We start from the raw sequence: 14722 nt of genomic DNA on the forward strand, positions 1-14722 counted from the left end.
TCTGGGTAATAAATAACAGAAGAACACTAGTGCCACTCTGTTTTGCTACTCATGTTAATGATCTGTTAAATACAAACACTAACTGCACAATAAAGAAATCTCAAAAGCAAAAGTGTAAAGAATTAAACCTGTTGTACATCATTTCTGTTGTTGGTTGCTGGCTGCTTTTCTTGTAACAGATAACACTGCAGGGAAAACCCTCCACTAGAGGAAGTGGATCAGGGAGGGACTTTTGGAAACGTGTGGGAAAATGTACCTGTTTGTGTTTATTCATTTTCATGCTTGCTTGTTTGGTTTTAATTGTACTGTTTTGTTTCACTTTTGTTTTAACTGTTAAGCACGTTGTGTCATTGTTAAGAAAAGGGGCTGTTAAATGAAGTTAATTATTAGTAACAAATGTGTGAGCATGTGTAGGAGGTCAGCCAGTCTGCTGCACGGCAGCAATTTGGAAAAGCTTTTTCCCTCTTCGTCACAAAATCTAGTCCCTTGTCTCATGTTGTTCGGTGAGACTCTGCTGTAACCTGCTCCAAGTAGCTGCATATTATTTATGAGAAACCCGCAACACAGAGTGTGTAAACATCACACCGATGTCAGTATGTCTATATTTCATGTTCAGGCAGGCCAGACATCCTACAAGAGCTACACTTCCATTTTTAATGGCATTTTGTTTTGATTTGACGGTCAGTGGCGAGAGACACATCAGAGGGGGATGACACAGCAGAGCTACTGTACCAGTGTGCCTCAACAACTTGACATGGATGAACTGCAGACATTTTGTTTCCATCATGGAGGATCCCCACAGGCATCAACACGGAAGAGAAATACAATTCATCAGGGCTTTTATTTTGCATTTTTATCTGCATCCAGATAACTGCATATGTTTTTTTTTTCTATGTGTTCCTCATTCATTATTGATCCAGAATCTAGGTCATAGGTATCCTTGCTAATCAGGAAATATTAGATGCACATGTGTTGCTCTGCCATGGTTGGCAGCAATCTGCCTGGCTAGAAGGCTTCAGTTTCTCTGTTCAGTTGATTCTGTGTCTCAGCATAGTCTAAACCTTCTGTTCACTTTCTGTGTTTTCTGTTTTAAATGGAAATCTGATTTGCATGTATGGATGTATGTGTTTCTTCTTTAGGCCATTCATTTTGTTTCTCTCTTGCATCGTATGCATCACTTCTGGTTTTTGGTCCATGCAGTTCTTTATTTTGTCTTTTGTCATTTTGAAAAGCATTTGGTTGAATCAGTTGGAAATCCAGAACATTTTACAACATTTACAATCACTGGATTATGTGAATTATAGTTTGTCTTTTCCCCAGAATGAAGGGTAAAGACAAACTATAATTCACATAATTTGGTGATTGTACACTCGATAGATTAAATAATGATACTCTTTTTTAGATATATTATATAATAAATCAATTTCTGCCAAAGGAAAATGATTTAATATGGAATTTATTGGCAAAAATGGAATATACTTCACATCAGGTTTGATACCCGTTGTATGTGTGTGCATTGTATGACAGTCAACATGTACTTGCTCTAAATGCTCTACATACTTCTCTGCACTCATCAAAATTCCTCCGTAGAATACAATTGCACCGTTGTCAGTTATGTTACACAATAAAACTTTTGTTAAAGAATTTGATTCAAGGCACTGAGAAGCAAGCACGTGTTTACTCTGCAACAGAAACAGGAAGTGTTGGGCTTGTGACATACACAACAAATCTTTTTGCTCATGTCTCGTGGTAAAAAGATAGGCCGTATATTTCCAAAAACATCGGTGCATCTCACACGGGCAGAGTAGCTGCTCATCGGTTAACATGTGTGCACAAATGAACAGCGAGATGCAAACACATTGAACACACATCCAGCGTGAACCCAGTGTAAGTTTTTGTATTCCTAGAATAAGATTTGTATTTGTACTTTAGACAAGGGCCTCACTTTATGAACGCAGCCATCTTGTTCCGCCATGTTTCTACAGCAGCCTCAATGGACAAACCAGCCATAAGATATGTCTCTCATTTTGACAAAGAACCTTATGACACAAACTAAATATTTCTTAGTTACCTGGCACACGTTGGAGATGAAGTAGTGAGCAGAGAAGTCCTCATGTTTGTGACCATCTGATGTCTTACCAAAATGCTGTCTTCATACTGGACGTAATGTGTGGACACTTGGCGCTGTACGACACTTTATTTTTCTTCGGAGCACCAGAAGTTAACGGTGAAACTCGTCACGTTGTGTCCGGCTCCATATGCTATTGTGAAACCACAAAAGACGATGGTTTATTCTCTGCAGAAGCAACAATGCTTTGGCTGATGGTGAAAAGAAATGCCTGTCAATTCTTTTTAAAATGTACTCTTACTTGCGGCCAGCCCTCCCATCGTGTCACAAAATGTACAAAATGATCCCGCGACACGATAGATGCGATTGGCGTGGAGTGACATGACAGATCGCGTCTGGTGTGAATACAGCATAAGATGTCAGTAAATCGCACACGCTGGACCTTTAAGATTTTGTTTCTGGGGAAAGATAACAGTCATAAATAAAGATAAAGTAAGGGTGTGCAGTGATTATTCCAGTTAGCTAATAACCGTATCAACCTTATCAGGTTGACTGAAAGTAAAAGAAGGACTGACACTGTTTGTTGTATACGCTGATTCTTGTCAATAATAAAGTTGTCCCCATGAAACATTTGCACCTGTCCTGACGTGCACCGTCTGTTTATAACACCACTATCTGTGGACTCTGATAATCAGCTCACCCCTGACAACATGGGTCTAAAAAAAAGAAAAAAAAAAGCCACGCCAACCTGTTTTCTTCAAGCCATATCATCTGTTTACTAGTACATAAACTATAATGAACCCTGCTACCCACTCAGCAGCATAGTGCTGCTGCTGCTGAGGGAACAGCTTGCAGAGCTGGTGATCAAGCATCATGATCATGCACCAACTGTGAGAAAACTCTCTGTGTGTTCAGTCCAATTCAGCCCTGTGCTGATTACACTCATCAGGGCCCCATATGCTGCAAGGTTTGGAGGCGCACCAACTGCCATTTGAGATAGAGGTGAGGTTTTTCTGCCAGAATAATTGAATTACAGGAGACATGAGCTGCAATGAAAGGGCAGGAGTTTGACAAAGAGGGAATACATTGGTGTAGTGGGGGAATAGAATCAAATGACTTTTTACATCGAAATGTCTACATTATGCGTGTAAAATATTGAAATAATATCAAGGCTCTTTCGTGGTCTCGTTTAAATTTAAAAAAAAATGCTGTTGCGCTGTATTGCAGTGCCCTTTGTCACATGCACGTGGCGCTGTGCCACACAAGCAACACAAAGGAACATTAGAAGAAGAAATTAGGTTTCATAACAAAACGTCACTTCCTCTGACTGCTGCTCAAGGTAACGCTACAAAATTCGCATTCCTTTAATAAATGTGTGTTTATTTACGAGCATTAATTAAAATATGTTTAGTGTTGTATTTAGAGGGCGAATGACATGATGTCCGGTGACGTTAGAAAAGCAGCGCGGCTGCTCTCGTCTCCTCTAGTTGTTAGCTGGTAAGCTAAATGCTAAGCAGATAGAAGTTCAGAGATTTAGTGCAAAGCGGCTTTTATTTTGAAATCGTCGGTTTGACGTGTTTAATCATCCTTTAGGTAAGAAGTATAGATTCAGTCGCTGTGACCAGTGTGACAGTAATGTCTATGTTGTGCTTCTAAGTGTTTTATTTGATAATGAGGAATGGATCATTGGTTGTAATGGGCTGAACTATGAAACATCTGGCAGCAGTAAAAGTTAAAGAAAGCAAGGTTGGAAAGAGCTTTGGAAAAGTCAACAGCTGGTGACTACTTACTGGGCTGGGCAGTAATTCAGTAATTTATTTGTGATTTTTATCAAAGTAACAAAGGTTCAACATATATCAATATTATATTTGTGTGCTGTGTAAAAGCACAATACGAGAAGCAACACAAAATTGCTATGAATGTTTTGCCTCAGATTTTGTCCATTGTGTTTTCTGTCCATTAAAATGTTTAAAACCTTCCGAGCAAAACTCAGTCTTAAACTGTCTGACATTCTATCATGTTAATTGTCAATCAATTAATTGAAAAAGTGAAATGGGGAATAATCATGAAGGAAGAGTATGTCAAGAGTGTTCTGGAGTTTAAAAGTAAAGTATTGATTGTGTCAAAGCAGTGAGGTTAAATGACAGCAGTGGATCTTTTTATTATTTTACTGGTTTGTTTTTACGTTTTACTTCTTTTATGTGTCTATATTGTATTCATGATTCAAAAGAGTTTCAAATTCACTATTGTGTACAGTAAGAAAAACATGTTAATCTGTGCAATGAAATTCTGTCTTGCTTTCCACACAAATGCCGAGTTAAAAGTCAAAGAAATAGATATTAAAACTAATTTAAATAGTTAAAATAGATAAATATTTAAGTAATTCAATAACACACAATAACGGCAGTATAACTGGAAATGCAATCAAAATAGACATCTGTTATATACAATGAATTATTATGATGCATAACAATTATAAGTATGGTTGTGCATGTGCAACTGAAGTAGATGTGCAAAAGTAACTTAATGTGCAAAATAATAGTATACATTCATGAGGTAGGTGATGTATGTCCATTGTTATAACTTTTATCTATCTATATTAATATCATCAGTATGACAAGTCACTGAATGAATGAACATGATTAATCAATGTGTGGTCTTGTTGTCAATGTGAGTATTTTTGATGTGAAATTTGGCTAAAAATGTATAGTGCTGCTTCACTAATTAGGAGTATTACAGCAAGGATACAGAATCGGCAGAGTGCACAGCTGAAGAACATTAGTTCTCGATACAACAGAGCGATCAGCGACATCAGAGACAACATACAGAGATAAATCATCTTCTCTGTGAGTGTGGCCTATACAGTCAATTTGGAGTATCCAATGAACCTATTTAGTTGAACTGGTGCTCAATTTCTGAAATCAGAATTTGTACTAAAAACTGAATGTACAACCATCCGCTCAAGCTGCAATAAACATTCTCTTTTGGTAATCATTTTCTAATCAAACCTGTTATTTTATCATCTTCTCTCTCTCACATAGGCGAGCAGCATTAGGACTTTGCATCAATGTTCCACTTGATCACAACATCCCTGATAGTCCGATGTCAACGTGTCGCAGCTCTGCCTTTCAACCTTAGGATATGTTCCACGCTGAGTTCAGCAGAAAACCAGCAGACTGTGCAGGCTCTCTACGAGCTCTCTGTGGACATCCAAAAGGTCCGTAAATTTAAGGGCTGGGTCCTGCATCAGAGCCCAGCCTATGCTAAGGAGGTATCGGATCTGCTGAAGGACATGGGGGCCTCAGGGTCCATTATCTCCCACATTTTAACTGTTCATCCTGAATCAGTCCTCTGTCACCCAGAGCAGCTGCAGGCTCAGAAGGAGCTGTGGATGACTGTGTGCCCAAACCAGAAAGAGCTGGTTGGTATAATTGAGAAATTCCCCACCTCCTTCTTCGCTCCCTCCAGCCACCGTGACAACCAGCGGCAAAACATTAACTACCTCCGGAGCTTGAACCTTAACAAACGACTCATCACCAAACTCATGGCCAGCGCTCCACAGAGTTTCAGTCGTCCAACAGAGGAGAACAAAGTGATGGTTTGCGCCCTTCAGCATGCCTACTTGGACCTGGGGGGTGATGAGGCCAACATGAAGATCTGGCTCCAGAAGCTGCTGAGCCAGAATCCCTTTGCTCTCCTCAAACCGCCGGAGGACCTGAGGCAGAACCTGCTGTTCCTCAGAGACAGGGGATTCAGCAGTACAGAGCTTCTCCACCTCATCTCCAAGCTCAAGGGCTTTATCATTGAGCTGAACCCAGACAGCATGTGTCAAAGCCTGGCGTACTCCCAGGAAACCATGGGCTGCTCTGAGGCAGAGTTGCGGGACATCATCCTCAACTGCCCTGCCCTGCTTTACTATCCTGAAGCTATTCTGGCTGAGCGCTTTGCAGTGCTCCTCAGTGCTGGAATCCGTATGTCTCAAATCATGGAAACTCCAACCATCCTGGAGTTAACTACACAAATAGTGAATTACCGCATCCAGCTGCTGAGAGGTCATGGCTATGATGTAAGGACAGGCAGTCTAGAATTCCTAAATGGCACTAAGAAGAACTTTGAGATGAGCTATGGAAAACTACAGCTACGTAGAGAGAGACCACATTTTAACCCTGTTGCCCCTTTAAAAGGGGATGACTGATTGAATTAAAACGGCTTGGATATATACTGTACTGTTATTTTGAAACCTGTAACTGATCAAAGTGTGATTAAACTCTAATGATGTGTCCACTTTTCGATTTTGCATTCATAAGAAAAGCTATAATGAGTACATTTTAAATTGAGAGTGAATTTTGATGAAAAAGGGGCTCAATGGAAAACTGCAGAAATCACAAAATGCAGGTTGTAACAGGTGAAAGAAAGAAAACTGATCTAAATTCTGCTTTTTCTTCATGAAATCTCAAATTGTGTCGCAGGAAAAGTAATGAAATTGGCAAATTACTTGTGAATTTCTTTTCCAGCATTCCAGAATTTCTTTTCCTTCATTAACTTCATCACACACTTTTTTTTTTCACCAGTGATTATAATATGGTAGAATACAAGTATGGGGACACTTTGATGACTCTCCTCAGTCCAAGTTGTGGGCGTCAACAGTGAGAAATGAAATAGAATCTTAAACGAGGTTTATTTTTACAGCTTATTTACAAGTTAACTCTTCACAACAACTTTATAGATACACAATGAGGGACATGCTGACTTCTCCCTCAACTGTATTACCGAGGACAAGCAGGGCTTTTTAAACCATTTTATTTACTGCCTGTGCAAGTGCCTCATTTTCACATAATGTTCTTGGCGGCATTATGTTCCCCTCAGGCGGGAAATCTAAACTGTGTCTCGTTTTTTTATTGTTACTTTATAGATGGAGACACTTTATTACGAGCTATTTCACGACTGAAATGTCACTTCATTATCATTTCAAATGAATTCAAATGCAACCGTGTTCGACACAAAAAAAGAGGAATGAATATGAAGTTCCTTTGATTTGAGCCGGAATTGGTTTATTTCAGTAGACTCTGCAGTCTTTATGCAAAAAGCAGCCGAGTTTCAGATCGTTTATGCAAAATAGATTTTCCATTATGTTTGATTTTATGAATAAGGTTTTCAAGTCCATGTATGTCCCATGGATTAGTGTCTGTATTTTTACAGTAAGCCACAAAATCAATATACAATCTTAGTCAAGAGACGACGCTGTAAAATCCTTCTCGTCTTGTTTTGAAAGCCAGCGAAAACCCTTCAAACATGCTTATGAGTGCATTTTAATGGCAGCTAATGAAGCCATGACTTTATGCCTCCAGGTTTCCTCACTCGTTATGTGGATGATGGGGATCACAACAAAGAAAGAGGGGACTCGTGTGTCCAGGGGGAGGAGGCTATTGGGTCGTGCTAATGTATATTAAAAACTTCCACTTCCCTTCTGCTGCTGTCTGCGTCACTGAACACGGTCCTGTAGTCATGGTGATAGCCACTGCAGATCATGGAAAAGTGAATCCGACTCCCAATTTAAACTTGGCAAATGGATGTCAGAATAGAACACAGTCGTCAGCTGCTACTGACCTGAACAAAGAGGAATCTCTTAGCTCATCGCGTTGCAGGCGTTTGTCTTTCACCAGTGCAGCTGAGATGAGGCCTCAGGTGTAATAATACCTCTGTTTCTTACCCAGTGGGCTTACGCTGAGCTCCTGAATTAGAGTCAATCTAGAGAGGTTAATAAGAGGGAGTATATTTTAAACCTGACATTGTCACTTTCACATTAGTACGGGTCATACTCATATCCTATTAAAAACAAGTGACACCTGCAATTAAACGCTTGGATCTTTTTTTGTTTAAAGTGTGACCAATGACAACCACCACTTTTGTTAATATGTCTAACATGAAGACTGCATTAGATCATTGTTGTTTGAAAGCTATTTGCAATTTGAATATACTTATTTCACTCTCGTTATGCTTTTAACACACTGTGACACCTAAAATGTACAGTGTTTTAAAATATAGTGGTGTATCCTTACATCCAATAATATATGTCTGCAACCTTCGTTGTAAATTGCTCTGAGAAAATGAGAAAACACAAGTACACTGAAGATCTACTCGAGAACTTAAATGTTATACTCAACCATCACTCTTTCACCTGTGATTTCATCACCTCAGCACTTGTCAACAGAGCCTCTTTTTAATGTGTTCACATCATTTTTACAATGTTAACAGGTGAAAACTGTGGACGAGTCAAAGTGGCAACATTCAATCAATAAATACACCATTTAATAATGACTCAAATGTGTCTCACATTCATTCACATTGGAATTAAATACATACATGTCTTATTATTAAATGTGACATTCATTCATAGTATAGTATGTCATCCAAAATCAGTCCAAAAAGTCATAGTATTGTATGTCCTCCAAAATCAGTAAAAAAAGTCATAGTATAGTATGTCGTCCAAAATCACCTGAAAAAGAGTTTAAGAGCCATTCAACACATTCACTCTCACACCTTTAGAAGTCTTTCAATAGTAGATTACCCATGACTTCCCAGACCTCAGCCTGGGAAGTCAATTCAGCCATTTTCCACACAGCTGCAAAATGACTGACCGCTGCAATGGAAACAGATGGTGGCGTTGAGTTTACTATGAGGTTCTGATCATGATCGACTACCAAACAGCAATGGAAAAAATATGTAAAATAAAATGCGTATAAATAACTGGTTTAGACAAACTGGAATGATTTGCTCAGTGTTTGGCATGGATTACAAAAAATGATTGACCAGGTCAGTTGGTCAATTGAGAGTGACCAATTAACCTAATCCCCATATTGCATGTTCTTGGACTGTGGGAGGAAGCCAGAGAACCCGGAGAAAAACCACGCACACATGGGGAAACATGAAACCTCCATGCAGAAAGATCCTGGTTCCAACTGAGTCTCGAACCCAGATCCTCTTACTGCAAAGGCAAGAGCACAGTTTTTGACAGTATGACGTCATACTATATAATTATATATTTGACACTAAGTCAGTTTTTTGAAAACACACATACACGGTTGGACGTGTATGTGTGTTTGCTGTGGAGCAGTGAGGTCACATTAGCCGTAGCAGATTCGCAGGTGTAATCTGAACACCTGTGATCGGATGTGAACAGCAGGTGTGGAACATTCCAAATAGATCGACACAGAGGGGAGGAGTGGAATGTTTACAAAGGCGTTTAAATCAGTGTGTCTTTGTGCAGGGTTAGGGTTAAACGTAACTTGAATTTATCAAAATTGGATTAAACGGGAAACGCTCGTTATCCGTTTTTTCCATTTTTCATTTCAGCACAAAATCGGAAATGGAAAAACGAGTCGTTATCCATTCTTTCATTTTGATTTTGTAAACGAATATTGAGAAAACAATCATTTTTAATAATTCTGGTTTTAATTTTAAAAAACGAATGAACGAATGATACACAGATTGGGTTCACTCTGTGTCGGATGGTTTTGTTCAGTGTCTTGTGCTGCTCTTCATTACTGGCAGTGTATTCAAAGGCCACAGTAATAAACACCTCAATAAAGGGGTATTTGCCTTTGGGTTTAAAATGTACTTCTATTTATCTAATATTAAAATACCTGGCCTTCGCTATTTTCCTCTCTTCATGTTTGTTTCTTGTTACATATAAATCACAACTGTTAACAAAACAATTAGTCAACCAATGACCAGGTTTCACAGACAGTGAGTGAGTGAGTGAGTGAGTAAATATATTCTCTGTATACTGTCTCCATCTAGTGGCAAAAACATTATGCATAACCACATGAGAAAACACCATGTCAACTTCAAAATAAACCTCTCACACACGTCAGACGTTTGGTTAATTTATTGGTTTGTTTTCTTTAAAAATCTTCGACATTTCCAAAACCTTTACAGTAAAAACCTATATCAATATAAATGTCATAACAGAACCAGGACAAATTACAGGCCACATCATTTCTCCACATCCATCAACAACTGTCGCCGGCTCAGAAAGGACCAGTGTTATGCATGGGTTACGCAATGACAACAAACTATTCTCATCTCGCATCGCCTGCTAAATAATGACTCCCCGACGAGCACATTTTCCACGCAGCTGCAAAATGACTGACCGCTGCAATGGAAACAGATGGTGGCGTTGGGTTTACTATGAGCTTCTGATCATGATCGACTACCAAACAGCAATGGAAAAAATATGTAAAATAAAATGCGTATAAATAACTGGTTTAGACAAACTGGAATGATTTGCTCAGTGTTTGGCATGGATTACAAAGAAAATGGATTTATCAGTTGACCAATAATCTGCTGACATTAATCTTGTACAACATATACACATGTATATATATATATATACATATGTGTGTTGAAATGGAAAAACTACATGTAGTGAATACAAACTGGCAAGTGGTCATTGATTCTTCTTAAAAATCCACATCTCAAATCCAGTGGTAGTAGAATGACTTTGGTCCATCATCTACACAGCATCACCAGTCACTTTCTTGAAAACTTGCCATTTGTACTTAACGTTGTTCTCCTCTTGAACGTCACTGGGTACATTAGGAAATCTTATTTGGGGGAAACAAAAGAGAAAATGGGGAATTTATTTGAGGACAAGGACAAATTAAAAAAAAAGAAAGAAAAAAAACCAAAGATACTACAAAAAGCAAGGGAATAGTCTGCCCACCATTAAATCGCCATTACACAGGTGGAAGTTAGAAGATCATTATTTACTTCAAAGTCTAGAAAAGGCAGCGCTGGTGTTTACTTTGTACCACAGCAAATATCACTCTCATGTGGGAAGGACTGATGTGCATAAAAGTACTTTAAAAATAAAAAATAAAAACTTTCTTTGAGGTCAAGGTGTGACACCAGCAGGGGGTAAACATGGAGGCACAGCCAACCGGCCTGGGCACACTGGAATGTTTTATGGATGAAATGATCTCTTACCTTTCTTGAATTTCAAACAGTTCTCTGTCAAACTCGGGGAAGAAAACATCGCAGTCAAAGTTAGCCATGACGTCTGTCAGGAAAACCAGGTCACACCAAGGGTGACTCAACGCATCCTGGACAGAAAAAAAGCAGCAACAGGCATTGTGGTCACATACATTTTAATATTATGAAGAATATATTAGGAAAGCACCCCACAATTTCTGGAACTTGTTATTTGATTGCTGAATTGAGGAACTAATTTTCTGCAGTTTTAAGAGGGACAGCCATTGTACATGAGTGGGAGGGGAAGTTTCGTTCCATTTGAGCAGCAAAAGATAAAGTTTTTCTCCCCTTCGATGACTCCAAACAGAGCAGTCAATCGGGCTGGTTCTAATTTGATGTTTAACACCCAAGAGAGTGTATGAAAAACATTCCAAATTTGCATTTGACACAGTATGGACTAATATCTGCGTATATGGAAGACAATTTTACTTTTGAGAGAAGCACTGAACTGAATCAACAGTGACATGCACAGAGGGAGGTTGAATTAACCAATTTGAGTATGGACACCCAAGTATCCTCTGATAGAGAGACCTAAATCCTCCTCCCATGCTGTTCTGAGCTGTGTCTGCGGGGGGCGCTCCTGAGATCCAACAGCATGCCATAAAGAGCTGAAGTGAGTCTCTTTTTAGGTGGATCGATAGAAAGAACAGTTTTAACAATGGTCAAGTCTGTTGATGTTATAGAGCTGGACATCTGAGAAAGAACAAAATGCCTTCCCTGAAGATACCTGCACTACTGCACAATGATGCTGAACTTTTAATTTGAAACTATGGATAAAACCCTTTATCTAAGACCAGGACAAAAAATAGAGATAGAGAATATGACAATAAATAAACATGTAAATTAAGTGGACTTTATGGCCAATTAATCTCTCAGATTACCAACATATTACACCAACTAGGTGCCGCAGACTGGCCAGTTGGCATTACAGAACAAATCCTGGGGGCATCTGTGTAACATTTGTTTACAGAGCGCATATCAGAAAAAGAAACAGTGAGATACTGAGCTAGAACGATGTTTGGCCGCACTTATCCTGTGTTTTTCCATGTCAAAATTTCTCAGCTCACACTTTGAAGCATTTTGCAAATGAACCCACTCACATCAAACACTGCAAACCCATTTCACTGTAGGAAGTGGTTTGTTAGCACGGCTGTTTTGACCATTTTACCTTGTAAACCTGTGTTCCACCAACCACCCAGATGGTTTCTATTAGGTCAGCCAGTGGGGGCTCGGACGCCAGGCGGACAGCACCGTCAAAGTCATCACTCAAGAAGTGGGCGTGATTTGGAGTTGAGCTGAAACAGAAAAGGATGAAGGACAAATTAAACATGCTGCATAAGCTGGAGCTCAACTCTGTTACTGCCTCACATTTGTATGATATGATGGTAGACATTTTTTTTTTTTAAAGCGATGAGGACTGCAGTGTTGAGCAGTGAGAAATTTCAGTTTCACAGATCATGTATACACATGTATTGACATGTGTTGCTTCGGAAATTAGGGAGCTGAAGTGCATTTGTTTGACATGTTCAAGCAAAGCTGGAAATCACAACTAAATGCCATCAAAACTGTGAATAAAGAAATTAAATATCAGACGGATTAAAAAAAAAAAAAGAGAAACATTACACACCTTAATGTGGAACTCAAGACCACATGCAGAACATTAGATAATGGGAACGTTGATTCCGGGTGGGAAAACCAGCACAGTTTGCCCCAGACCATCATATTCATCTTTCCTGAAATAAACAGTGTTAAACACTTATTAACTTCTAAAATGACAAAGCCCCCATGCCCCTAATGATGACATATTACAGGACTTGGTATCAGACTTCACCTCTCACCCCAGAAGCTTGTTGACGTTAAATGTACTAAGGCTGCTTTTCTGCATGTGGAATGCAACCAGAAAAGTCATGTGGTAGAGGGTTGTACTGTGTGTACGACATGCACTGACTTGTAATATTGGGGAAACCAATCAATTTAACAAAAGTATGGCCCAACACGGGACACTTCTGTCTACACTAAAAGGACTTAAAAACCTGAGTTCCACCACAACATCAGAACTGAACAAGCTTCTTGGATATAGAGTTGAACCATCTACAACCACAACCACGTGTTTCTGATGTCACACCTTTGGACCTTGGAAGCAAAGCATTTTTATGACCTTACCTCTGCAATGCTTTCATCTCCTCAGCCTTATTTGTTCAATTTATTTATGCTCAATTTAGCCCTTGGTAAGAATTACCAAGAATTAATGCATGTGGTTAATGTGCCAAATTGGAAACCCAATAAACATTAGAATAAGATCAATGTTAGGGCTGTATCTTATGGCCCAGGGAAGAAATAATTAAATTATAGTGTTGATATGGACAAGGAAGCTGAGCTTGCTGTGTGTTTTTTCTAGTTTTATATATTTATTATATAGTGTATATATTACATTCAGTAACACATTACATCCTACTCAGCCATAAAGGTAATCATGATATAATGATGAATATTGATTGACTACCTGGTCTTGACACCCTTGTGACAGTGTTCATAAAGTACTGGAACTCATTCCTGAAGAAGAAAAAAAAATATACAGTATATATACATAAAACAAATAACATTTTCAGCATGAAATCAGCACAAAAAAATCTGTTACGAAGCACAATGATTTAAGATGTCACTACTTCAATTACTACAAAATTCAAACCAGGACCTGATCACAATACTGTCTAGTGACTGAACCTGCAAAGTAAAAGTCACAGGGCAAACAAACATTCACACCTCTGGGCAATTTGTGTTTTTGGACTGAGGCATAGGGACAAGGATTAGGACCAAATGTAAAAGAAAATTGGAAACAGCCTGACTCCTGAGATTCGACTCAGAATCCTGACTTATTTTTCCTATTTATCAAACTGGACTACCCTGAGAAAACCCAAACATACCCGGGAGGACATGCAAACTCCATACAGGAGTTCGCACCTTCACTACAGTAAAGTGTGTTTTACAATATCTATATATACACTAGACATTACGGTAAGGTCGTGCAATTTCAAAATAAAAGCAACAGATGTCACAAGCCACTACGGGTGCCAGAAATGATCCAACATGATATGTAACCTCTACCAAACATTAAAGCCAGTTAGCAATGTTTTAATGCTGGGGAATGTGATGTTGCATTAGTGAGACCGGCTCTAGTTCCGTACCTGGTTACAAAACATCTACTAGCTTCTTCTCTTATTACTATTGATGCAGATAGAGAGCCTGTTTAATGTCACATAACAAAATATCAATATATGGTTTATAATATAACGTAGTTAAGAGCAGTATGTCGATAAAAAAAATGAATGAAAAGATGTCGGTCTTACGGTAAATTCCAGGGCATTTTCCCGTCTTTGCCCATTCCCATGTCATTGCAAACTGCTGCAATAACGCGCACAGGCTTCTTTTGCACTTGAAGTCGGCTCTTCTCCATCTCGAACACAGGGGAATGACTAGTGAGGCGACACACACTCACAGTCCGGATCTGCGTCTGCGTTTTATTGAGGCGAGAAGTTAAACAATCACCGCCCACTGAACGCAAGCCGTCATTGGACACGGCGATCCCTCGACCCGTGGGCAATGTTGATTTTCAGCGCTCAC

The 14722-nt window shown here is 39.1% G+C and overlaps 2 protein-coding genes across 3 annotated transcripts; one reads left to right on the forward strand and one right to left on the reverse strand.

Moving 5' to 3' along the window:
- The first annotated feature begins 3366 nt into the window (after positions 1-3366).
- mterf2 (mitochondrial transcription termination factor 2) lies at positions 3367-6355 on the forward strand. 2 transcript variants are annotated; one of them, XM_058644443.1, is made up of 2 exons: positions 3367-3407; positions 5110-6355. In XM_058644443.1, the coding sequence occupies exon 2, from the start codon at positions 5136-5138 to the stop codon at positions 6261-6263; it is 1128 nt and encodes a 375-aa protein (XP_058500426.1). In that variant the 5' UTR covers positions 3367-3407; positions 5110-5135; the 3' UTR covers positions 6264-6355. The 2 variants fall into 2 exon arrangements, with proteins under 2 accessions (XP_058500426.1, XP_058500427.1); XM_058644444.1 differs by having other exon boundaries at positions 3391-3441.
- Positions 6356-9941: 3586 nt separating this feature from the next.
- zgc:153031 lies at positions 9942-14612 on the reverse strand. Its single transcript, XM_058645523.1, has 6 exons — positions 14449-14612; positions 13605-13654; positions 12729-12834; positions 12270-12396; positions 11057-11172; positions 9942-10674 (listed from the first exon to the last, which is right to left on the reverse strand). The coding sequence occupies exons 1-6, from the start codon at positions 14553-14555 to the stop codon at positions 10584-10586; spliced, it is 597 nt and encodes a 198-aa protein (XP_058501506.1). The 5' UTR covers positions 14556-14612; the 3' UTR covers positions 9942-10583.
- Between the last annotated feature and the right edge of the window lie 110 nt (positions 14613-14722).

This window comes from Solea solea, chromosome 12, assembly GCF_958295425.1.
Source record: "Solea solea chromosome 12, fSolSol10.1, whole genome shotgun sequence".
Classification (NCBI taxonomy): domain Eukaryota; kingdom Metazoa; phylum Chordata; class Actinopteri; order Pleuronectiformes; family Soleidae; genus Solea; species Solea solea.